This window comes from Dreissena polymorpha, chromosome 3, assembly GCF_020536995.1.
Source record: "Dreissena polymorpha isolate Duluth1 chromosome 3, UMN_Dpol_1.0, whole genome shotgun sequence".
In the NCBI taxonomy this organism is placed as follows: domain Eukaryota; kingdom Metazoa; phylum Mollusca; class Bivalvia; order Myida; family Dreissenidae; genus Dreissena; species Dreissena polymorpha.
The window spans coordinates 91,479,705-91,506,333 of record NC_068357.1 but is presented as its reverse complement, the minus strand read 5'-3'; the positions used below and the strand labels follow the sequence as shown (position 1 = coordinate 91,506,333).

At 35.0% G+C, this 26,629-nt stretch overlaps 2 protein-coding genes across 5 annotated transcripts in view; one reads left to right on the top strand and one right to left on the bottom strand.

The window, feature by feature from the left end:
- Positions 1–224: 224 nt before the first annotated feature.
- Positions 225–12,997, bottom strand: LOC127875291 (ras-related protein Rab-11B-like). Of its 3 annotated transcripts, none has more exons than XM_052420255.1 (7): positions 12,725–12,987; positions 9,431–9,540; positions 8,490–8,601; positions 6,466–6,549; positions 5,769–5,962; positions 4,965–5,045; positions 225–3,987 (listed from the first exon to the last, which is right to left on the bottom strand). In XM_052420255.1, the coding sequence occupies exons 2-7, from the start codon at positions 9,474–9,476 to the stop codon at positions 3,878–3,880; spliced, it is 627 nt and encodes a 208-aa protein (XP_052276215.1). In that variant the 5' UTR covers positions 9,477–9,540; positions 12,725–12,987; the 3' UTR covers positions 225–3,877. The 3 variants fall into 3 exon arrangements, with proteins under 3 accessions (XP_052276215.1, XP_052276216.1, XP_052276217.1); XM_052420256.1 differs by having other exon boundaries at positions 12,798–12,987; XM_052420257.1 differs by lacking the exon at positions 4,965–5,045 and having other exon boundaries at positions 12,725–12,997.
- A 2,068-nt stretch (positions 12,998–15,065) lies between these two features.
- The window catches only part of LOC127875287 (splicing factor 3B subunit 2-like), a 45,470-nt gene continuing 33,906 nt past the window's right edge, over positions 15,066–26,629 (top strand). The window contains exons 1-4 of one of the 2 annotated variants that reach the window (XM_052420244.1): positions 15,066–15,205; positions 16,859–16,905; positions 19,010–19,037; positions 25,259–25,524. In XM_052420244.1, coding sequence (XP_052276204.1) covers positions 15,109–15,205; positions 16,859–16,905; positions 19,010–19,037; positions 25,259–25,524 — 438 coding nt within the window. In that variant the 5' untranslated portion in view covers positions 15,066–15,108. The remainder of the gene's footprint in view (positions 15,206–16,858; positions 16,906–19,009; positions 19,038–25,258; positions 25,525–26,629) is intronic. The other variant, XM_052420245.1, reaches the window with a different exon arrangement.

Below are 26,629 nucleotides of genomic sequence, written 5' to 3'. Positions count from 1 at the left end.
TGACACTTAACGCTTTATAGGAAATCTCTTCATAGCAAAAATCTAGATTAGGCATAAATATTGACTCAGATAAGCCTGTGCAGACAGCAGCGGCTAATAAAGGATGGCAGTAAGCACATGCATTAAGCCCTGTTTTTCCAAAAAGTGACTCTTATAATCATGAAGGTGTCCTCATGGGACTGTCTGCATCATAAAGTGAAGATTTAGGTAAAAATGAACACAAGTTATGAAAAATATTTTTTATTAATAAGTTATATCAATCAAAAGAAGGGAGTATACCTTTAGCATTTATTACAGGGAAAATCATATCCCCTGTTGAGACTGTGCACAAACTAGTTAGAAAAGCATTTCAAAATTACTTCTAGCACATTTGCTTTATATCATATCTTTAAAATAATCTTAAAACATGAAATATGTTGTTTTGTTTACTTTTACTTAGTTGAAAATTGTAATATGTTGTTCATCACAACAAATAATGTACAATGTATTGGTAGCATAACACATTTGAAAGTGTATTTAATATGTGTGTGGGACTGACCAATAGTGTTGTAATCAGTTTGTACACTTGAAATTGAAAATATCACCTTTAATACTTTTAACAAACCCTTGAAAAAAAATTCATTTAAAACACATTATATCCATAAATACATATATAAATATATACAAAGTAGAATACAAGTGTTCAGACCTATGTAGATAAAATATATTTATTTTTGTATAAAAAACTAGAATAGGGTAAACCTACCAGATCTTTGTTAAAAGTGTAGACTGAGTTATCAAGTACCTTTGAACGATACATGCAAAACAATAGGAAAGAAAGTAACATTTGTTTAATATTGTGAAAGTGTTTCTTTGTAATTTTCTTATTTTTATCATAAACTATTTTTTTTTTAAATGTTAAGAGATTAGTTTTTTAATAAATGTAATCCCAAACCGTCAAAACCTTGAAATGTTACAAAGAATGCATTTCGTAAAGTATATACAATATAAAAGTTGTTTATAATTTATGCTTTTATTCCAACTGTAAAATCTACAGATATTTTTAAAGAACCTTTCACATAACATTTTATATGAATGATTCCACAATCCTTGATTCAATAGCTGATATAAAAAAAAACACATTTCCTATAGTAATTCTTATGCACATTTTAATATATATGTTTTAGCATAATGGTAAGCTGATTTGGAATAATCTTATGATGAAATGTATATAATTTTAATGAAGGGAAATCTGTTAAATGGAAAAATCTCCCCCTATTATTGTGCATATTTAATAAACTCTAGTATAAATGTGTGTGTTCTAAACACTTCATTTACAGCCTCCAACTTTTTAATGAAATATATCAAAATGTCAATAATAGGAACACCTAAAAAATGCAGTAAATTTTCCAAATGGTTGCTATGTATCAACCATTCTGAAACAACACCAGTTATTATTAAATCAGCTATGAAGAGTAATACATATCAATAACATGGAGAATGTGAGTAGAGCGTTCATGTGAAAACACGAAGAAACCAACAAATATATCAAAATAATTAACAAAAAAGTCAGTAAAAATACAAAAACAGGCCATCTATCAAGCATGCAAGATTAACCTAACATGTTCATTTTGTATGTTTTTCATTGGAATTGATTGTGATATGTACAATAATAAGCTAACATATGTGTATGATTGCATGAAAAATCATGCAAGCAATGCCATGTATTAAAATATACAAAAATCCTTTTCTATACAATGTTTTATATACATGGTCATACAAATGTCATAAATAAAATTGTATGAAGCGTAGGATTTAAATGTGATTTTTAGATGAACAACAATTTTGCAATCAAATGCATGCAATACTTAAAACACATGGTCTTAAGATTTTTTATAAATGAACATATTGGGGAATGGGAATCAAAGAGTCTTAGCAATATCAACTTGTGAATGTATACATATGTATTTGAGTGCACTACAAGCCCCGCTCTGAGAAAATGGGGCTTAATGCATGTGCGTAAAATATACCTATTAGCATGTGCAATCCCCACAGGCTTATAAGGGATGAAACTTTCAGCTTTTAATGATTATTTTTTTACAAAAGGCCTCTTCTTATTAAAAATCCAGTCTGGTCTGAAAGTTTCTTCATTTATTAGCCAGTGCTGCACAGGCTAATTTGGGACGGCATAAATGATTTTAGGCATATGCATTTGAGAAAAACTTGTGTATTTTCATCTAATACTGTGTCAGAGTAATGTATTTCACAATATTGCAGTTGTTAATGTTACTCCAGAGAAAATAACATGTTATACAAAACAGTGTATTTAACAATTGCTCCAAACAATATTTGAGTAAAAATCAATCAAGTTAAAACTACGAGCCAAAAATTTACATCCACAATTAAACTTATTGCATAGCTATTGTTAAATCTCCCTGATTTTTTGCTATCACACACGAACTAGTGTTTGTTAATTAATAACAATCTTTAGAATCACATCATGTTTTGTAATTATCAAATATTTAGGTTAATAACAATCTTTAATGCCTACAATAGTATTGAAAAATACTCTTTGAAGCACAAACAAACAATGCACACGCAAAGAAAACAAGCCGATTTAGTAAGTGTACATTAAAACTAACCGTCTTATGTCAAGCACCAGAAAATAACTATACTAGTAAATCAACTTTATCTAAATCTAAATGAAGAAATAAAAAAGCCAAATTTAAAATCACAGAGATTACAAAAATATAAAAATACAACCAAGCCAGATCAAATGTATGTCATAATGTTAAATAAATATTCATTAGCATAGTTTTAATTTCATCAAATAAGTTCTAGACACTGTCTTATACTTATTTAAGGATATATTTGCAATGAGTTTAAAATAATATCATTGTGTTTGATGTAGTCATATACAAAACTGTGAACAAATACAGTAATTAATTAAAGTGGAAAATCTGAAGAAAAAAATGAACCAAAAAATTACTATTTTAGCTAAAACTTAAGTGTCCAAACACTAAGAGTAATTACAGTATTGAAAACATCACACAGTCTGATATCAGGTAACATTTTAAGCATACTTTCACATAAATAAAACATAGGCATATTCTGTTCCAACAATCAACAAAGCAACACACTTATGTGTGGAACAGGTCATTACAAAATCACAACTTCAATATGGCTTTACAAAATTAATAAGCAAACAAAGAATTTCAGACTTTGTTTTAAAAAGACACACAAAACACAAAATACAAGAGCAAAAAGGTTTATGAACACCATATTTAATTAATAAAAGAATGAATGCCAAAGGTACTTCAGATGTAGGAATGTCTTCATGGAATGGTTTGATTATAGGCCAGGTTAAACAGAGTTTTAAAGAAATAGAAATCTGAACACAGCCATCGTGTGTCTAGCTCCACAGTCATGCGCCTATGTCCATAAAAAAGTGTTAGGGATTAAGAAATAGCTTCAAACTTAGCTCAATGCCATTATGATTTCAATTATAATGTGTTGAAAAATTAAACATGCAAAGGTCCCAACTGATATTTTATCAAACAAAGAAACTTGTGTCTGTATACTTAATGTTAAAAAATGCTCAAATGTCCTTGTTAATATTTAAATGAAATTAAAGTTGAAATTCATGCGGCCTAAATGTTTTATTTTGCTCAAATTATAATCCTAAATTATATTTTATATTCATGATCATTAATGACTGTGTCAATGTTCATTCAGAATTATACATCTGAAGTTCCATTTATATTGTGTTTTTTCCTAAAACAAATAGTATGTTCGTTATTTAAAACATATCACGCCAATGTATATATTGATTTGCTTATCCCTTAAATACTGTGTCAATATTTTCCTCTACAAAACTGTGCCAATGTTCACAGGTATCCTAGCAACCACAAGTGTCTACTTGTTCCATCTTCTTCACTTCGTGTTCACCCAGCTTGGTTGTGCTTGCTCGCACAGATGGTGGGGCTTCCACTTGCAATTTGAATATATCTGAAGCGAACGGTGAAAACATGCAACAAGACTGACAATATTAATATACATGTACATGTGAGCCTCGTTCTGGGAGAACGGGGTTAATGCAAGTGCAAAAACTGTCACACAGGCTAATCAGAGATGACACTTATCGTCCAAACTAGATTTTTGTTTAAAAAAATATATAATGCCTTTAACGATAACTACGATAAGAGCTAAGTACCATTCCAGATAAACTTGTGAACTGCACCAGCTTATCTTGGACAACACTTTACTTACATGAATTTAGCTCTATTGTCCCATAGTGAGGCACACATATATATATATATATATATATATATATATATATATATATATATATATATATATATATATATATATATATATATATATATATTTGAGATACATGTATAGCAATGGAATAGCTTCAAACCTTTGTGAAAACAGTTGGCCTCTGATTTTGTTATGTATCTTGTTAACAAAGATCTGAATATGTTTCACATTTTAGCAACATGAAAGAATTTGTATGTGCATTAAATTGATTTATAATAAGATGTATTTTCCACACAATTCAGCATGGATGATTGTGTTTGCGAGAGTAAAAATGATTGACAGGCAATAAATATTTAAGAATATTCTTGATCTCTTGACAAAACATGATTTTCAATAAGGAGTTTGGCAATCTTGTCATTTATAATGCACACATCAATGGTAGAAGCACTAGTCCTCCAATACAATATATGCAAACTGGTAGTTAACCCTTTGCATGCTGGGAAATTTGTCTTCTGCTAAAATGTTGTCTGCTTAATTTCTAAAATTAGCATTTACTTTGATTTTTTTTAAAGAATACTATCATACAGGTAATAGCAAACAGTTTGGATCCTGACGAGACGCCACATTCTGTGGATCCAAACTGTTTGCAAAGGCCTTCAAAATTCGGTTCAAGCACTGAAAGAGTTAAGCAAACAGTATTTACACAGAAAATATAAACTTACCAACTAGTAAATTATTAAATGCCTCCCCTACATTAGTGTTGTCTAATGCTGAAGTTTCAATAAATGAGTAGTTGTGTTTCTCTAAAACAGAAAGCAAAAAAGTAGTTCACCGAACAGAAGATGTGTCTTGTTCTGAGAAAATTGGGCTTAATGCATGTGGGTAAAGTGCAGTCCGCACACGCTAATCAGGGACGACACTTTCCGCTTGTATGGTATTTTTCGTTCAAAGAAGTCCCTTGTTACGGAAAATCTTGTTTATGCGGAAAGTGTCGTCCCTGATTAGCCTGTGCAGATTGTGAGAACTGACCAGACTAATCTGGGATTACACTTTACGCACATGCATTATGCCCAGTTTCCTCAGAACATGACTCATATGCACAAAGGCTTAGAAAATCTTAACCACAACACAAGGATTGATGAATTAAATGGATTTTCATTCAAAGGAAATAAACTTATCTGTATTTGACACATGCCTGTTATTCTATTACTCCCATAATTTTTTAATTGTTATGTATCCTTTTGAAAATACACAAAAGGTAATGGGTTAAAAAAAATCTTTATGAAAATAAACAAAATAATGACAGGAGTGTTACTTCATTAATGAAACATTTAAAAGTAAAAACATTAATTTCAAAAAAATTCAGCCACGTTCTGGGAATACTAGGCCAAATGCATGTGTGGAAAGTGTCATCCCTGATAGGCCTCAGCAGAATGCGTAGGAACTTCCAGGATGACACAACGCACATGCATTAAGCCCTCTTTTCCCAGAGAAATGCTCATTTATTGCAACAAAACTGACCGTACCTGCAAGGGACCTGCCCACTTCTGCGGTTATTTCCCGCAGGTGTTTCAGGTCAGTCTTGTTTCCTACAATCATAATACAGCAGTTGGGATCAGCATGTTCATCTAGCTCTCCGAGCCACTTGCTGAGGTTCTCAAATGTCGCCGCCTTGCTGATGTCATAGACGACAAGCGCACCCACAGCTCCTCTGTAGTAACTGGAGTTGAAATGAAATAAATGAGCCCTGCTCTGAAAAAAAGTAGCTTTATGCATGTGCGTAAAGTATCATTCCAGATTAGCCTGTCCTGTCAACACAGGCTTATCAGGAATGACCACACTTTCATTGTATTTTTTGTTTAAAGAAATTCTCTTCATAGCGAAGTCCAACTTAGGAGTATATTGTGGAAAGCACTGGCTTATCTGGGACAGCACTTTACACACATGAATTCACCCAAGTTTTTTATCACCCTGCGCAAATATAAGAATCTGAAGAATTTGCATCATTAACATTCTCAGCATTTCTGTGAATGCACGCATTAAGCCCCATTTTTCCAGAGCCTGGCTCATATGAACTACACAAGTACTAACACGCTGGTGATAGCTCTGTGTCTATGAACTATACAAGTACTAACACGCTGGTGATGGCTCTGTATCTATGAACTATACAAGTACTAACACGCTGGTGATGGCTCTGTATCTATGAACTATACAAGTACTAACACGCTGGTGATGGCTCTGTATCTCTCCTGGCCAGCTGTATCCCAGATCTGTGCTCGCACTGTCTTCCCCTTGATCTGCATGTTCCTGCAAGTGACATTTCACCATTGCACAAAGTCTAACAAACACAATGTATCGTAAACAAATGTTTTTATAAGATACTATAAGGTTAATAAGAAAATCTGATAAAAATTGTGAAATTAAGTAAACTAATGTTTTAACAATTTGCTGGCGCGTAAATATTTTATTGTTTATAAATAATATACCGCTTATTATATTCTTAAGTGGCGGAATAGATAGGAAAACAGGCTCACAAAGTCCTATATCCTAAATGGCAGAGCTCCAGATAACTTTTCTGAGTTAATTGGGTAAATACCCACTACTTTTGAGTTCAATTGGGTATTTTCATTTTAAATTGGGTACAAAAAAAGTCAGTACCCACTACTTTGACAATTGGGTATTTTTGTATAAAAATTAGGTATTTTCATTGTCTTTAATTCTCACCTAAATGAGCTAGTTGAAGTTCCACTCTTAATTGATTTTTTCAGAGATCTTGTGTAATTATGTAGATGTATCCATAATATACAGTCTTGATCAAAAAAAAAAGTTTGACAAGGTTTTACCACCAGTTTTCTTACAATGTAAGCACTGTCAGCGCTTGCCTCCGACACAATATCGTCAAGAATTAGCTTCACTATATTTTCCGCTTGTGATTTTGTGTTGCTCGCGGTTAAATAACTTAAAATTGATTTTTTTTTGCCTGGGATACAATATTTCCCGGCCTCGCGGTTTCGACATTTTCACAACAATATCATGTAGTTACATAGACGCTTTCTCATGTACATAGTATTGTGCTGAAGGTTATACTGAAAGCGCTTGGATGAAGAGGAAAAAATCCAGGTATTTCAGACACGGGTATTTTACGGGACAGATTTACTCGATACGCAGAGGAAAATTACATAATCAGCAATTTCAATTGGGTTTTGGTACGCATAGTTTTATTTTTCTATGCGTAATCGGCAATTTTACATTGGGTATTTACGCAAATACGCACCTTATCTGTAGCTCTGCTAAATGTTTACACAAATTCAAATGTTTCAATCAATGTAATTGTGGTCTTTTCTTAAGACTTTTTAATTATGCTCAAAAATGAACAACATACACAGTCTGGGTCATGTGTTCAGTACGTTTATTTTTTTTAACATTTAAATAAATCTTACAACACTTTCTGCCTCAACTGGATTTTTGCTCAGAAGAGACTCCTTTTGAACAATAAATAAAATAAACGCAGAAAAAGTCATCCACAGTGTCACACAGGCTAATCTGGGACAACACTTTGTCACTTTACACACATGCATTAAGCCCAGTTTTCCCAGAGCAAGGCTCATATGAGTCGTGTTCTGAGAAAAATGGGCAAAATGCATGTGCGTAAAGTGTTGTCCCAGATTAGCCTGTGCAGTCCCCACAGGATTATCAGGGACAACACTTTCAGCTTTAATGATATTTTTAGTTTCAAAGAAGTTTTTCCTTACCAAAAATCAAGTATAGGCGGAAAGTGTCGTCCCTGATTAGCCTGTGCGGACTGCACAGGCTAATCTGGGAGGACACTTTCCGCACATGCATTATGCCCAGTTTTCTCAGAACATGACCCATATAGTTGTCATTTTAATTACAAGTGATATTATTGTAAGGATCAAAATTATTTAACATCATTGTTCATTTGGCAGTTAACTGTTTATAATTATTTAACATCATTGTTCATTTGGCAGTCAACTGTTTATAATTATTTAACATCATTGTTCATTTGGCAGTAAACTGTTTATAATTATTTAACATCATTGTTCATTTGGCAGTAAACTGTTTATAATTATATAACATCATTGTTCATTTGGCAGTAAACTGTTTATAATTATTTAACAACCTAGTGAATGTATCACTCTGCAAACTCTTTGTCATTTGACTGATAAGCAATGCTTGGTCAAAAATTGTAATTAAATTATACTTTGGATAGCTCCTTGGTAGCTTACCTTGTAGCAAACTCTACACCTATGGTACTCTTGCTCTCCATGTTGAACTCATTGCGTGTAAACCTTGAAAGCAGATTGGTTTTACCCACACCAGAATCTCCTACCAGCACAACTAAAAATAAAACAAGAGCTGTCACCATAGGATGACTTATGCCCCCTATAAACGCGTGATAGCAGTCATGAGCTTTTTTCGAAACCTAAACGCACATTTCGAAACCTAACTGCGGACCCTAAGTTCAAGGTCAAGGTCACAGGGGTCAAAATTTGTGTGCGTTTGGAAAGGCCTTGTCCATATACACATGCATGCCAAATATGAAATTGCTATCTGAAGCTACAAAGAAGTTATGAGCATTTTTCGAAACCTAAACGCAAAGTGTGACGGACAGACGGACGGACAGTCCGATCACTATATGCCCTCCTTCAGGGGCATACAAATTTTCATTGATAAATGTGTGCCATGGAACAGACAAAAACAATCCAAACTGATGTATTGAACAAGCAAATTCGTTGAATTTATATCCCCCGCCAATATGCTTCTGGACACAAATTGTTATATTTGACACTCAAAAAAGCATTTTTTCAAGATACAAAGGGCCATAACTTCCTTATTAACAGATGGTGTACAATGACATTTGGCGTGCATCATCCTCTTATCCATATATATACTCATACTAAGTTTCAATGAAATCCGCCAAAGCACTTCCAAGATATGGCTCCGGATGAACGGAAAGACGGAAGGACGGACGGACAACGCCAAAACAATATCCCTCCGCCTTAGGCGGGGATAATAAGTACTATCATACATGTATACTCTTTTTACAGAGGTATGCAAACAGCAATTATTATAGTGCATTACTACAGAGTCCTGTATCATCAGCCAATCACTACATATAATATAATAATAATGACGTAATAGAATTAATCATTACAGCAGTATATACCTTTCCAAATGAAGTCATACTGTTCCTCCCCTGTCCCTGATGTCATATTCAAGCAATCAACTTTGTTACCTCTTCATATACAGGCACCCCTTACGTGTATGTACTCAGACCTGAAACATTCCCAAACAGACTGTTAACACTGTTATTGTTATCTCTGTGTATGCTCATAGTGGACTATACCTTGCCTTATACTGGTTTAACCAGCATACAACCAACATAAGGGCAAACAAGACATTACACTAAACTAGAAATGGCGTGGCAGAGGCCGACGCGTATCCCCACGCCGCATGTTGATCCAGGAGCGCCCCAGGGTTGGTAATGGGACCTTGCATAGTTAAGATTGACCGTATTGTCATAAGAGATAGTCAGTATCAATTTGAAGTAAATTGGTCTAGAAATAAAGAAGTTAATGTAAAATAACCTAAACAAATGAGTAAAAACCTCTGACCCGACCCCACCCCAACTCCCATAACTTTTGACCCAGTGGTCAGATCAAAATTCCAAATAGTGCACTGTCACATGCTTATAGCTACCAAATGTGTAAGTTTCAAGGTTCTAGTGCTAATATTGTAAGAGATAGTGGCCAGTACTGAGGGAAGGACAGATGGCGGAGATAACTACATAATATATTTCAAAATCTAAACGCGAACCATAAGTTCAAGGTCAAGGTCACAGGGGTCAAATATGTTATGCGCATGGAAAGGTCTTGTCCAGATACACATGCGTACCAAATATGAAAGCAATATCTGAAGGGACACAGACGTTATGAGCTTTTTTGAATCGCAGTCGCATATTTCTAAATCTGAACGCGGAATCAAAGTTAAAAAATTTCATGCGCATGGAATGGTGTTGTCCAGATACACATGCGTAACAAATATGAAGGCAATATCTGAAGGAACACAGTAGGTATGAGCCTTTTTCGAATCGCGGCCGCAGATTTAAAAACCTGAACGCTGACCTCAAGTTCAAGGTCAAGGTCACAGGAGTCAAAAATTTCATGCGCATGGAAAGGTATTGTCAAGATACAGATGCATACTAAATATGAAAGCAATATCTGAAGGGACACAGTAGTTATGAGCCTTTTTCAAATCGCGGTCGCAGATTTCTTAACCTGAATGCTGACCTCAAGTTCATGGTCACAGGGGTCAAAATTTGTATGCACATAGAAAGGTGTTGTCCAGATACACATGCATACCAAATATGAAGGCAATATCTGAAGGGACACAGTAGTTATAAACCTTTTTTGGAATCGCGGTCGCAGATTTTGAAACCTAAATGCTGACCTCAAGTTCAAAGTCAAGGTCACTGTCAACATCGCATATATGCTCATAGCCACCATGTGTGTAGGTTTCAAGGTTCTAGTGCTAATAGTGTAGGAGGAGATAGTGGTCATGACGGACAGCGGAGATAACCACATAATCCCCACTTTTTCTCCGAAAAGCGTGGGGATAATAAAGCTTCAAATGAATATAAGCATTATGAATATGCATTTAAACACAGGGCTACTTTGTAGATAAATTTTACTCAAATTGTCCAGGTCTACATAAAAGCAAAAATTTCCATTTTTCTCACATGATTTAATTTTAAAACAAGAGATGTGTTCGTCAGAAACACAATGCCCCCTATTGCGCCGCTTTGAAAATTTTTATTTTTTTTGACCTTTGACCTTGAAGGATGACCTTGACCTTGAACTTCCACTACTCAAAATGTGCAGCTTCATTAGAACGCCGCTTTGAAATTATTATTTTTTACCTTTGACCTTGAAGGATGACCTTGACCTTAAACTTCCACCACTCAAAATGTGCAGCTTCATGAGATACACATGCATGCCAAATATCAAGTTGCTATCTTCAATATTACAAAAGTTATGGCCAACGTTAAAGTTTTTTTCCAGACGGACTGACATACTGACGGACAGTTCAACTGCTATATGCCACCCTACCGGGGGCATAAAAATGACATGCTTTTGTATGTTGTGTGGTATATTTGGTTATTAAAAAGGTTTCAGAGTTGTGAGTTAAAAAGTAAAAAAGAATTAATTGCATTCATCTTTCAGCGGCCCATAATAATACCTATGTCCAATAGTAGTTCTGGCTTCCATAACTTTAAATGTCGCTTTTTATGATTTTTGACTGGTGCGACTTTATAGTTATGGACCAACCCCAATAGGAAAGTCAACCAGAAATTCCCAAACAGTTGACAGATAACAAAGACCGGTCCAAAACAGCTTTTAAATGCAGTTATTGGCTCAAATCAACCACTTGATTGGAAAGATTGACATTTGTCACATTTAATTGATATATTCTTTCACAAAATACTATCTTAAACATTTAAAATTTATCTATTCTGCTCTTACATATCGAAAAAAACAGCGATGTGACAGACTTTCTTGAAATGCGAATCTCCCGAGATTTCACGGTCATAAATGATGTTATTTCTATTTTTAGTAACATACCATGTGCTCAAGTGTTTTCAAATTCAGAATGACATTTCCCGGTATTTAAAATTATTCTGGCTTGTTTTGTAAACAAATGGTAGAGTACAAACTCAAAGTAAATATTATTTAAAACTACCTGATTCACACTGAAATCAGTCTTATAATCCACCAGACGTAAGTTGTTAATCACAAATAATAGATTTCAGAAAACGAAAGTGATGTTTACAATTTCAGCAAAAAATGTCAAGGTCGATCTGAAAGTATCCAAATAAAAACTCCGCACATGACAAAGCGACAATGGCGTCAAAATTGTGAATTTCAGACTGATGATAGTTATTTTCATCTATTGTAAGATGCATTTGAAACATTTGAACCTTAAAATATTCCCCGATGCAGTAATTTATATTCATTCACCAATATATGTAGAAATGTATCCAAGAAAATGAGCTTTCTTTGATTTATAGCATGACATAAATATGTTACGACTCTGGTTGACTTGGATACGGGGTTGGCTTCAGCGTACAGGTGTAATATATAAACTGTACGCTGAAGTTTCTAAACTGTACGCTGAAGTTTCTTTAGCTAGTCCAATAGTTATCAAGTTGTAGTCTCCAATTTTAATCCACGAATATTTTAAATATCATGTTTAAAATTAAATATCTTTACTGACTTCTTCAGTAATAGGAAGTTAATTCAATAAATAATTAGTCATCGTGTTCAGAGTAAACTTGTTACTAGTCACTGTAAGAACTGGACTGTTGTTAACAATATAAATTTACGTCGCATTTTTTTCGAGAAAGTGTTTACTAAATTAAATGTTACAGATTCGCTACAAAGCATAAATGGCATACACATACCTGTTAATAAAGACGGTGTAACGTTGACATTCACGTTTATTTATTTACCTGTAATTAACACTACACTATTTACCTGCTAATTGACTTCCTGTACAATATGGACATCCGGATTCCTTAGATTTTATCGCAGTCGAAGGTAAAGGTTACAATTCAATACGCAATATCAGAAATGTCAATACTATTGGAATAAATTGTAATTCATCCTATCTGTTTAATAGGTGATCTCCTAATATACGATTGCGATCCATCTTGTCTCGGCCTTAATTTTGACATTTATTTATGGCTTTTAAAATAACTTGACACACATAAAGAGCATCATAAGACCACGTATCACGTGTAGCATTCGTCCCGACTTCAAAGGTTAAGGGCATACTTTGAGGCCACATGCCATATATGTTTTGCAAAAACAGTTAAATATTCTAGTATCAGCCATACGTGACATACTGTTGATCAATCATATGACAATATGTCGCGCTTCATACTTGTTTCCATATCTCCAAGAACAAGACCACACTTTAAGTTAAAAGGTCATGTTTAGCCATAAAACACAATGAATGTCCGGACCACAGGTGGTTAGCGTGTGGCTTTGATATTAATTAGTGAAAACATCATTTTGAATGATAAATAATCATATTATAACGAAAAATTACATTTTATGAAGAAAAAAAAATTCACTATCAAATATATATATAACAAGGTATATATACCTTGGAAGGAATTTCCTTTCTGGGAATGTATATGTCTTGCAATATTTTTACAAATGCTGGGTCAACTTTTAAGAAATAACACGATCACAAGGTCACAAGAGCAAAAGGTTCATGATAAATATTGTCTGGAATCAATCTTAAAATTATACTTAAGACGATTTTAAAACAATTACCTTTATGTAAGTAATCACCATTAGAAGACGCCAGGAAGCGCATAAATATCGCGTTCCTAGCTTAAAAAGTCAACGTCACACTTACACTTCAAAGATAAAATATTGACATGCCATAATTTGTTCGGACTTTAATTAAGTAATCGTTCAAGATTATCTTTTTCAATAATTTGCCACAAAACATTATCTTTATGTGACGAAATTTGCACACAGCAAAGTTGTTCTTATCCCAAAGGTCAAAGAAAAAAAAAATGACCGCACACATTTAATATAGGCGTGATGACGTTTGTTTGGATTACCGGTATACACAATTCATTTTTATTCGTGGATTTTTTTAGAGTTAGTTAATGTTAATCTCAAGTACATACGTGCTTGGCAAAAAGCATGAAATGCTGCCGATGGGCATCTAGTTAGTTATGTGACGCATTGTTAATTATTATGTTGACTACATGCACTCATTGTTTTGCTTGGGGCGGCGTCCGAAAAGTATTGTTTGTATTCAAATGGTATTGTAACGAAATCCTAACGGACTCAGAGTGCAATTATGTAAAGCAAATTATACTTTTTAGTGCTTACCTCCGTAAAAGTAATAAGTGAATATAAACAAAAAATACCAGCTTTTAAAATGCGGGATATATTGTTTCGTACTTTTCCGTTGGTTGGTCGGGTGATAAGTAGATCCATTGAATATTTCTTACCCTACGATGTCTATCGAACGCTTTTACCTATACGATCATGCAACTTGGTATGATGAACACTTAAGAGGAAAGGAAAGTGCATATCAATTGTGAGGTAAACGGGCCAAAGGTGAATGACACAGGATATTATAACATTATCATGAACACTTTTTTCCATTGACAAGTTCGTTTCTAAAGTAAATCTTAAAAAAACTTGCGACTATCAAAATAGCATGTTATTTGTTTTTAATGAAAAAGTGAGGCATTCAATGTCAAGTTCAACCAGTAAGAGGTCACAACAGCTTGTAACATGAACACTGTTTCCATACAATTCATTGATAAAGTATGAACTTAGGATCATATTTAATATTCAGCCAATTATTTAGAAAATTGTGATCCATATCGATTTTGAGATCAAGAAATCCTTGTTAATTCCTTACAAGGTCAATGATGCACATCATTACAGTGTTTCGTTGTATGGATACAGTTTTGTGTAAACTATTACGGTGCTGACGTTCAGCATAAAACGACGTGTCTTCCTTAACAAAATTTCAATACATGATTATATAAATAACATATACGTTACAATATGTTGTGTTGGTAAAGGTCTACTGTAGTCCGTGCTTTTACAAAGTTAAAAATCTTGAAACTTTAACGTGTTTTATAAACATAATAACCCCATTCTTCGATCTACGAGTTACTGAATTAGTATTACATTGGCTAAAAGTAACGCTAGTTACGCTGCGACTCAACGGAACTTATCGACAAGGGCCCACCTTGATTTTTTTCTTTACAGTGGGGCATGATATTCAACGATTTCCAAAACAAAGATGGCGACACCCGGTACACCTGAACTAACTGATCTTCGAAAACTTACTGTGGTGAAGCTTCGCGAGAGACTAACTCAGCTTGGTCTTCCCACATCTGGTAAGTGAAACGTTGGGATTGCAAAGAGCTTTTTGCGTATCAAAAATGTATCGGAATATGAATGGATACAGTTGATTGTCTCGACGTTTTCATGCGTCTGACTGAGGTTACATAACACTAAACATGGCATTGGAGAGCCAATTATTATCAAAAGGATTCGCACGTGCGAACGTTAACAGAATAGTAACACAATAAAATGACTGTAGATTTGGATGCAATCCTGAACTAAAGCTGTCTAGCTTGCTCTTGAAACTGATAGATAAATGTATTTGATCGGCTGTGTGTTATTGGCTTAACTTTTTGTTTTATCAATGGGATGTGAATATTTACATGTTGAGATAACTTCATACATGCCATAATTTTTTAGGTCCAAAGCGGGACATTCCATAAAAAATTGTCGGGACATTTGACCAAAAAGCAGGACACCTAAAACGATCTATCATTCCACCTTTACTATAGTCAGTATAGTACTAACAAAAACTCTTGATACTTTTATTCCAGACATAAAACATCTGATATGAAGCATGAAATCTAAAACATAACAATAACAGTTTTATTAAATAAGACAATAGCAAACAACGAAGATAATATTCATCTGTTTAAGAGTACAAAATCTAGAACATTACGACAACAATACTCATTATATTAATTTCAATGGCAAACATTAACGCAGGGGAGGCTATCCAGTTGACTGAAAGTACGGGTTACAGTACACTATCTACGGAACAGTTACATCGGTTACACACGGAATGCGCAGCCGTACACATTTCCGTATTTTGTTTTCTTCCTATATACACAGATTAAACTGAATTGTGAATTGTCAGGTGCTGTATTGGGGTAGTGTCAAACTGTCATGAATAACAACACGTTGTTTTTATTACAATAACACAAGACAAGATGGGTAACTCTTTTACTGTTTGTTGCGATGTTTTTTTAAGCATGTGTCCATGCGCAGTTTGTTACTTGTCAATTGTCGCGGCTTAATTGGAGTAGGGTCAAACTGTCATGCATAGCACCTCGTTGTTTTTAGCTTAACTGGAGTAGGGTCAAACTGTCATGCATAGCACCTCGTTGTTTTTATAACAATTACACTAGACAGGATGGGTATCACTTATTGGACTGTTTGTTGCGATTTTGGTATATTGCACATTCGGAATATCCCGCTATATTGGAACTAAACATTGAATGGAAAAGACTCATTTATGACGTAGCGTTAATTTTACAAAACAATTGTTTTTTTTTAAACCGCTTCAAACAAATACAAAATAAACACATTTTCAACATTTATTTTATTATAATAAAACTATCGATAGCAATAAGCGACCACTATCTTGAAGACCACCATGGTGTGAATGCCTGATGAAATCAATAATAAGCCGATAAATCGCTGATAAGGTGTCATAAACAACACTGGTACACACGATAAGTAGACTCGGATTGTTAATTGGGGGTCAATAAAGGGATTAGCAGTGTTAAGTGTTAGCGAAACAGAGCTTGAATAGCGAATTTTATTGGGAACCTATACACCTTACATCGTTTTTTACGAATGTCGGGACAAATCGTCTCACGGCGGGACAAAGGGCCCAAAAGCGGGACTGTCCAGCCGAGATCGGGACGTATGGCATGTATGGATAACTTATAATTTAATTTCAGGATTGAAGGCAGATTTGGTAGAAAGACTACATGCCCATTATCAAGAGGTATTTTATGAAGCTTTATGCTTTTTCTGTAACCGACAAAACTCTAACTTAACTGACTGTATGTGTCTCTTGAAACAGTTATCAATACTTCATCACTTAAAATTATGAAATAAATATATCAATATACTTGAGTTAAATATGAAGAGATATTTGTTATTAACTGCCTTAACATTAAAAATTATGTATTTTCTATTCACATGCCTGGTTAAGTATTATTGCTCATATTTCATGGTCTGTATTTATATGTTTAAAAAAAAATAAAAATTATTAAATACAGTACACTCCATGCGTTTTCCCCAAAAAATGCGCTCACTCCGCGTTTTTTTTTCCTGCAAGCGAGTGTTTGCGCCGAGTTTGAAAGGGAGGTAAAACGCGGCGTTCCGTCGAATTCGCTAATACCCGCGGCGTGTATTACTTAAGCCTAGTCGGTAAATGCAGACAATTTCCGTTCTTATCAGCGACCGCCGCGCAACACCGCGTTAGCATTGTGCTACTGGGCATGCCAAAAAATAAAAACATTGTCATTAAAAATTGTTTAAATACTGTATAAAAATAAAGATAATTGTAAAAAAAATTAATACGTATAGAAATTATGTTTTTTAATTCACAGGTACGTCTACAATATGAATGAATATACGACATGTCAAGCGTTTTGACAAATTAATATTTAAATCATAACACATATAACACAAGGGTAAATGTTCCGTAAAATTTTCAAATGAGAATAATAATTAGTAATCCAAAACACACTACGATTTTTAATGTTAACACAAAGTTGAAAAATGCTTTTTATATACAGTCATCATGTATATTTCCTGACAAAAGGGCGCGAAAATTATGCTGCAATGTACAAGGTCAAGGTATACTCCTGCAAAGCGTGCGTGTATTGATTTTTTTATACAAACTTTGTAGCGCAGAGAACACTTAATTCTGTTGATTTCGGTTAAAAGTTTCTTTGGTATTTTTTAACAAAATTATATAGCGAATAAGTTGATATTTACTCCAAAATAATTTCAAATCGAACACGCCAAATCTTTATCGTTAAGGTATTTTAGTAGAGTAATTATTTTAATAGCAATCGTACTGTAAACTGATTAAAGAAGACATCTGGGCAAAACTGGATTAAGTGTTTGACGTTATGAAAACATGCAAAGCTTGTCTACTGACCTATTGTGTAGACAGCTGTCTGCGGTGTTTTGACAAAAGGGATTACCATGTGTGAATGTCACTCTGCCGATTTGGTCCATAATTACTGGTAAACATTGTTTTGAATGTCGACGCAATTAGAATACAACTGTGAATATTGAATGCAACCATCAACTCAATAGTTACCACCTTCTTTTAGCAATCAATGGAATAACCTACCTACAAAGAGAAAATAAATGCATTAGTGAGCAGAGAATCGACTTTGTTTCGACAGTTAAAACCATTCCTTATGCATTCGTTGAACGTGTTTCCTTTGATAACATCAAACTGTCAATTCACACAGATTTGCGAGACTTTTAGGGTTCTTGGTCATTTTTTTACATGTTCAGTATAGAAAAAACACCAACTTACATGAAAACTTTGGATTAAATTATCAAAATAAAAACAATGTTGCAAACTGTGATTATATTAATTGGTAAGTATCAGTTTAAAGACAACGTTTTGTTTGTCGAGTCAAAAATCAACGAGTTTTCTATACAACTACTTCTACAACCACGTGGGGATCGATCTATCTTGTTTTTTTTTTAATGGTATATTATATATATATATATATATATATATATATATATATATATATATATATATATATATATATATATATATATATATATAAATATATATATGTACTTGTAATAAATGTTATTTTATTTGAAAATCAGGAAGTCAAACAAAGTTAAATTGATTGTTATCTCGTAAAACACAGAGTTTCCCCGGGTTGCTAACGCCGAGGGCCGCTGAGTCAGCTTATCATGCAAACGCCGCGTATCGCGAAATTTTCCAAATCTCCCTCGGCGTTACTGCACGCGGCGTATGGAGGGAAATTAGGGAAAACGCGTGGAGTGTACTGTACTTGTTATTTATTGTACTGTATAACATTTGTTTTATGTTTCTATTTTAGGAAGCAAACACTGACAATAATCAACAAGGTAATAGCTTTATGTTAATATTAAGATGCGTAGTCAATACATTATAACATGACCACATGGAGTGTTTTTAGAATACACTGTTATCCATCGTCCATCAGTCTATGTATGAGGTTTTTGTGTATACATTTTAGCTCACTGGAACGCAAAGGGCTTATGGGGAGCTTTTAAAGAAACTGTGTTCTTTGTCATCCGTCAGTGTGTGCATGCTGCAACTTTTTATTGCTACCACTTTTCGTCCTAAACCCCGTAAGAGATTTTAACACAACCCAGAGCTCCAGATAAGGGTCGTATTTTCGTAATTACAAATTATTTTAAAGCCTGTTACGTATTTATTTTAAAATCTTGTCGTACCATTAAGAATTACAAAATCAAGTTACGAATATTATTTTTACATCGGTTCGTATCGATTTTTTATTGAGTTCTTTTCGCGTATTAAATATCTTAGCGGTGCTTATATAGAATGGTTATCGGGTTTGTTTAACAAAGCGCATTTTTTCCAATAAAAGCGGCGTATACAGTCTATTTGTCAAAAAACAATGGCGGCGCCCAGAGAGCGTCCTAAAAAACTGCAAAGCGCCCAAAAAACACGCTTTTAACATATTGTATGCAAAGTGAGCCGAAGTTAAATGTTTAGAAAGACATTATAGAAAAGATATTATACGATGTTGTATGTTCAGTTTCCGACACAGTCGGAAAAGCTAAACAAAAACGCGACACGACGGGTCCAAACTTAATCACAAAAAAAACATTGAACTAGTGGACGGGACAAGTCCCGTGGCTAATCGTTGAAAAGATTGAAGGGGAGACCCGTTTAAATTGTGAAATATGTAAAAATTCATCTAAGGCATGCAATCTTAACACAGTTTGGGCATATGAAGGTATTTGAAAAATAAAATTGTATAATACTGAAAAGACACTGTTGAACTCGTATAAATAAAGTTGCTAGTACGTTTATTTTGATTTGTTTTTGCATGAAAATAACCATTGTTATTTATTTTTAGGTCATTTATAAGTATAAGTTAACTTAGTAGTAACGTTAAGAATAAAATTTGAGAGTTAAGAATTCTTTTTGAAAATCTGGTAGTAATTTAAGAATTTCACAAAACCTTATCTGGAGCTCTGCAACCTCACAGAAATTATCCTCCTTTTTAAAGTTGTTCAAACAATTTAGGTCCCAGTGTTGTTGTTTTTTGTGAGCTCACCTGAGCACAACGTGCTCATGGTGAGCTTTTGTGATCGCTTTTTGTCTGTCGTATGTCGTCAACATTTTGCCTTGTGAACACTCTAGAGGCCACACTTATTGTCTTATCTTCATGAAATCTGGTCAGAACATTTGTCCCATTGATACCTCGACTGAGTTCGAAACTGGGTCATGCTGGGTCAAAAACTAGGTCACTAGGTCAAAAAAAAGAAAAACTTTGTGAACACTGTAGAAGTCACATTTGATGCCCAATCTTCATGTCACTTTGTCAAAATGTTTGTCTAAATGAAATGTTGGTTGAGTTCAAAAATGGTTCCGGTCCGTTGAAAAACATGGCCGCCAGGGGGCGGGGCAGTATTCCTTATATGGCTATAGAGAAGCCTTGTGAACACTCTAGAAGTCACAATTTTTGCCCAATCATCATGAAACCTGGTCAAAACGTTGGTTTCATTGATATCTGGGACGAGTTCGAAAATGGTCCAGATCGGTGAAAAAACATGCCTGCCAGGGGGCGGGGCAGTTTTCCTTATATGGTTATAGTAAAACCTTGTGAACACTCTAGAGACCAATCTTCATGAAATTTGGTCAGAAGATTGGTCTCAATGATATCTTGGATGAGTTCGAAAATGGTTACGTTTGCTTGAAAAACATGGCTGCTAAGGGGCGGGGCATTTTTCCTTATATGGCTATAGTAAAACCTTGTGAACACTCTAGAGGCCACATTTATTGTCCAATCTTCATGAAATTGAAGATTGGTCTCAATGATATCTTGAATGAGTTCGAAAATGGTTCCGGTTTGTGGAAAAACATGGCCGCCAAGGGGGCGTGGCATTTTTCCTTATACAGTCCAACCTGCCCGAGCGACCGCCTGTTAATAGCGACCAACAGTCAATAACGACCACACCGATTTCCTCCCGAACGATTTCACTATATATTGAACCTGCGAATACAGCCCACCTGTGAACAAAGACCAACGACCACCCTTTTACATTCCCAAATCTCCATTTTGATAGCTTACAACGACCACTGCAATCATAAAAATCAACGATTTCGCAACTTTCAAATAACAAAATGGCCGCCAGGACGCTGCGTAGTCACGTGATACACATCTTACCAGTGGACTCGTCGGTCGCTATGGAGATATTGGCAAGTGACAGTTTATTGCACTCGATAGCAGTTGTTTGTTTATTTAACATGCATTGCTAATTGGTAGTCGCCTGCTTCTTTTATGCATTTGACAGTTTGTCATAAGTGTAAAAATTTGCCTTTGTATTTAAGTGACTCGCGATTAATCTACTAATTGCCGAAAATATCAAAGACAAATTTGGGGCTTTCATAAACTCATTAAGGAAATTAACGGTTTCATATCATTTACGATGCCTATTAAAGACAAACATTTTGATAGTCATTCTCTTCTTAAATTTCTCCGTAATAAGACGTTCATAGATTATAGAAAAGTAAATTGTCAGTTCAAGTTAACCAGCATGGCTTCCAAGCGTAAGTTCTTGACGTTGGAAGAACGCGTTAAGGTCATTAGTTTGTTAGGTAAAGGACACGGTTGTAGACGAGTGGCTAGTGATCTTTGTGTAGGAAAAACTCAAATTCAGAGCATTTTAAATCGTAAACATGAGATTATGGACGAATTCGAGGAGAACGTAAACTGTGAAAGTAAACGCCCTAAGCGTGAGTCGGAATTCGCGTATATAAAAATCAGATGTCATTTATTGTCCATTACTGTCAACTTTACTGGTTGTGTAGTAGTGATTCATGTATTTCATGTATAAATGTTTGCTATGTTATGTGTATTTTGTACTTTGTTCTTTGTAGAATTACATGTACATGTACGTATACATGTATATCAAATGTTATTTATACAGAATATGATAAATTAAATAAATAATAAAAACATAAGGGAATAGAAATACAACATGTAATAAATATACAAATGTAAAACAAAACTGTGTTTCAATCCTTTATTTCATTATACATGCATAAGTATTCAAACATTTAAACAATAGAGCACATACATAGATAAGGTACCTGTTAAAAAACTACTAGCATATTTTGCAAAGTTTCGATCGACCCTGCGAATAAAGACCACCTGTGAACAAAGACCACAACGACCAAATCCCTTGAGTGGTCTTTATTGACAGGTTGGACTGTATAGCTATAGTTAAACCTTGTTGACACTCTAAAAGCCATATTTATTGTACGATCATCATGAAACTTTGTCAGAAGATTTGTCCCAATAATATTTTGGACAAGTTCGAAAGTGGTTCCAGTTGCTTGAAAAACATGGCCACCCGTGGGCGGGGCATTTTTCCTTATATGGACTTATGAATCTTCATGAAACTTTGTCAGTATATTTGTTGAAATGATATCTTGGATGTGTATGAAAATGGTTCTTGTCTGTTGAAAAACGTGGCTGCCAGGGTGTTCACTATTCATGAAAGTTGGTAAGTACATATTGTTCTAATGACATCTTGTGCTGCACAGAACAGGTCAGTTCCTTTGAATCTCAGGTGAGCGACTTTGGGCCTTTCAGGCCCTCTTGCTGAAATTTGAGGCCGAAACTTAAGCCCCATTCCCTGTCTCAAAAATTATATGAATAAATGTATATTTCTCTAATGACTGCCCAAATATTACAAGATAGCTTTTGGTTAAAAATGACTGTATAAGATTCAGTACACTGCAACTCTATTATATCACAGTTCGCGGGGTCCAAAGAGAGTGATTGCGATATATATCGGGCGTGCGATAAAACTTGTCAGGTTATTCATGCATGTATATGTATGGATTAGCATAGTTTGGCAATTTCAAATCACACTATTTGCCTACCTTTTTGCATTATGTGTTTTATCCATGTGTTATACATATATATAACATAAAAACACTATACCATATAAGCATCGCAAAATGCGTTTCATAAATTTTTTATCCGAAAAGCATTTACATTTTTTATGCCCCCTTCTTCGAAGAAGAGGGGGTACAATGTATGTTGTTTTTGGCCTGTCTGTCTGTCTGTCATTCCATCATTCTGTCATTCTGTCCCAAAACTTTAACCTTACATTAAAGTTTTGCAATAACTTTTGAAATATTGAACATAGCAACTTGATATTTGGCATGCATGTGTATCTCATGGAGCTGCACATTTTGAGTGGTGAAAGGTCAAGGTCATCCTTCAAGGTCAAAGGTCAACAAAAAAAGCAGCGCATTAGGGGGCATTGTGTTTCTGACAAACACATCTCTTGTTTTTCATGAAAGATGACAAAATCTAGCCACAAATAAATACTCCTCGTGGATTTCCTGTAAATTATTTGTTCTTATTAGAAGCATGCACAATTAGACCTCATTTACAATGTCACATCATCCTTCCTCATGGAAATCATGGGCTTTAATATTTGAATTCTGAATAAAAACTTCATAACGCATGGAAGACAACTCACATTTAACTCATTTTTTTGGATAAAATACTGGTAAAGAAAAGAGCAAAAAAACGGTGCAGACTTTCCCCCAAATTAAAAACAAGTTTTTATGTTTTATCTAACTTGCACAGGTTGTTGAGATCGGTCAGTATGATTCATTCTAACACTGCACGCGACTTGTTTTCTATAGACAAAGAAGGAAATCAAGTGTGGGTTTTTCTTCAATAATTTATGGACGGAGCTTAATGTTTCAAAAATAGTTCCGAATAAATAAATAAAATATTGCAGTTAAATGGACGTGCTAAAACCCACTCTAAAAAAAATGTAATAAATGTAGTATGTATATAAATGTAATGAAACAACAAATTGTTTATTTGGTGATAAGTGGCATAACCACGCCTACAAAGAATGTTATTTGTAAGAAAGCGTAATTCAGAAAACATAGAATGTCAGCTTTACAGTAGCATCAATTAACGTGACGTCATTAAGTTTCTACGATTGTTGTTTTCAATGAAAGTGATGTCATTTGCAAAATATTTATGAATAAAAACGACGTCATATGTTTGTACAATTCAATGACGTCAATAAATAGTGAACTGTGTACTAAGAAGGGCGGAGTATTAAAAAATATAGTTCACGTCCTAAAGCTTAACTAAATCAATCAGAATCATGTTAGAATCAAAATAATATTTTTTTATGATGGTTTGTTGTCGAATAACCCACAATAAGTTGTATAGATGCGTGTTATCAAATCACTCGTACTTCGCACTCGTGATTTAATTCCTACGCTTCTATACTCCGTACTGTGGGTTATTTGACAACAAACCATGATAGAAAAATATTATTTCTTAAGTAAAATTTACAGTTATTGTATACACCTGTATGTCGGGGACATTGTTTATTCAGCAGCCTGAGCGCTGATTGGCTGATACAATTACCAAGAGGAAAGTGATTTACAGGTGGCATCATGCCAGTTTAAAGGAAATTCAATAGAGAATGTTGCGAAAGGTGACGCGCAAATTAACCTTTGCTGTTGAGCAAGTTTGGTTTTTGTTTGTCGCAGTACACAAGCCTGAATGTGATGCACAAAGAAGGCAAACAATCTAGAACAAACTGGATTTATGAATGTCTGATTAGACAGAAAATTAAAGTTGGTGAAAACAATGGGATCCACAGCCGACCGCGATTATTAGATTTGCAGTTTACATCTGTTTTCACCACAAAAATTAAACGAAATATGGAAAAATATGCAATATGTACAATAATCAATATATTAATAATGAATGTATTGGTGTTTACTTGAGTACTTAATATTCTAAACCCTATCCCTATCAGCAGCAAAGTGAAAATTGCTATATGCATCCAGCATAAAACCACAACAGCCTGCGAGTTATGTGCAGTCTGTACAGTTTGTATGCTGTTTGCTACTCATCAGTGCCTTAGGGTTGGAAAAGAAAGCCTTTAAAACTTCAATCTATTAAAAAGTTCTTCAATTTAATTTGCTTTCCAAGGCACTGCAAACAGGTCAAAATGTTGTTTGAGGAGTAAAGGGTTAATTGGACTGTATTCAACACACTAAAATTATGAATCTTTAGATGAAGAAGAAGACTATGAGGATGACCCCGGGCCGCCCCGTCAGTCGGGCCCACCATCCCTGCTCTCTATCCATACCCAGGAGCCACAGAGAGGTCTGGCCTCTTCCCAGGGTCAAGAGGGTGGAGCCCACTACCCGGCCCCTGGTCTCGGGGCCCGCACGTCACTGCAGATGAGGCTCCAGCAGATGGCAGGGCACTCTGATGATGCTGGGGCCTCGTCCCAGCCACCTCCCGCCCCAATGGCAACCAGGCAGTCAGCTCCACAGGTTTGGATGCTTTCATTTTCAGCAGCATTCTGTGAAAAATGGGCTTAATTCATGTGCATGACGTGTCTTCTTAGATTAGCCTGTACAGTTCAAACAGACTCATCAGGGACGACACTTTCCGCTTTTATGGTATTTTTATGCCCCCCTTCAAAGAGTAGGGGGTATATTGTTTTGCACGTCGGTCGGTCCGTCCATCCACCAGGTGGTTTCCTGATGATAACTCAAGAACGCTTAGGCCTAGGATCATGAAACTTCATAGTTACATTGATCATGACTTGCAGATGACCCCTATTGATTTTTAGGTCACTAGGTCAAAGGTTAAGGTCAAGGTGACTCAACACAGAAAAATGGTTTCCGGATGATAACTCAAGAGCGCTTACGCCTAGGATCATGAAACTTCATAGGTACGTTGATCATGACTCGCAGATGACCCCTATTGATTTTCAGGTCACTAGGTCAAAGGTCAAGGTCACGGTGACTCGAAACAGTAAAATGGTTTCCGGATGATAACTCAAGAACGCTTACGCCTAGAATCATGAAACTTTATAGGTACATTGATCATGACTCGCAGATGACCCCTATTGATTTTCAGGTCACTAGGTAAAAGGTCAAGGTCACAGTGACTCGAACCAGTAAAATGGTTTCCGGATGATAACTCAAGAACGCTTACACCTAGGATCATGAAACTTCATAGGTACATTGATTATGACTCGCAGATGACCCCTATTGATTTTCAGGTCACTAAATCAAAGGTCAAGGTCACGGTGACTCGAACCAGTAAAATGGTTTCCTGATGATAACTCAAGAACGCTTACGCCTAGGATCATGAAACTTCATAGGTACATTGATTATGACTCGCAGATGACCCCTATTGATTTTCAGGTCACTAGGTCAAAGGTCAAGGTCACGGTGACTCGAACCAGTAAAATGGTTTCCGAATGATAACTCAAGAACGCTTACGCCTAGGATCATGAAACTTCATAGGTACATTGATCATGACTCGCAGATGACACCTATTGATTTTCAGGTCACTAGGTCAAAGGTCACAGTGACTCGACACAGTAAAATGGTTTCCTGATGATAACTCAAGAAAGCTTATGCCTAG

Coding starts and splice junctions, on each gene's coding strand:
- LOC127875291 (XM_052420255.1), bottom strand. CDS start 9,476: ATGACATCAGGGACAGGGGAGGAACAGTATGACTTCATTTGGAAAG. Junction 6,550..8,489: donor GGTGTAGAGTTTGCTACAAG/GTAAGCTACCAA, acceptor TGTCACTTGCAG/GAACATGCAGATCAAGGGGA. Junction 5,046..5,768: donor AGTGGGCAGGTCCCTTGCAG/GTACGGTCAGTT, acceptor TTTCTGTTTTAG/AGAAACACAACTACTCATTT.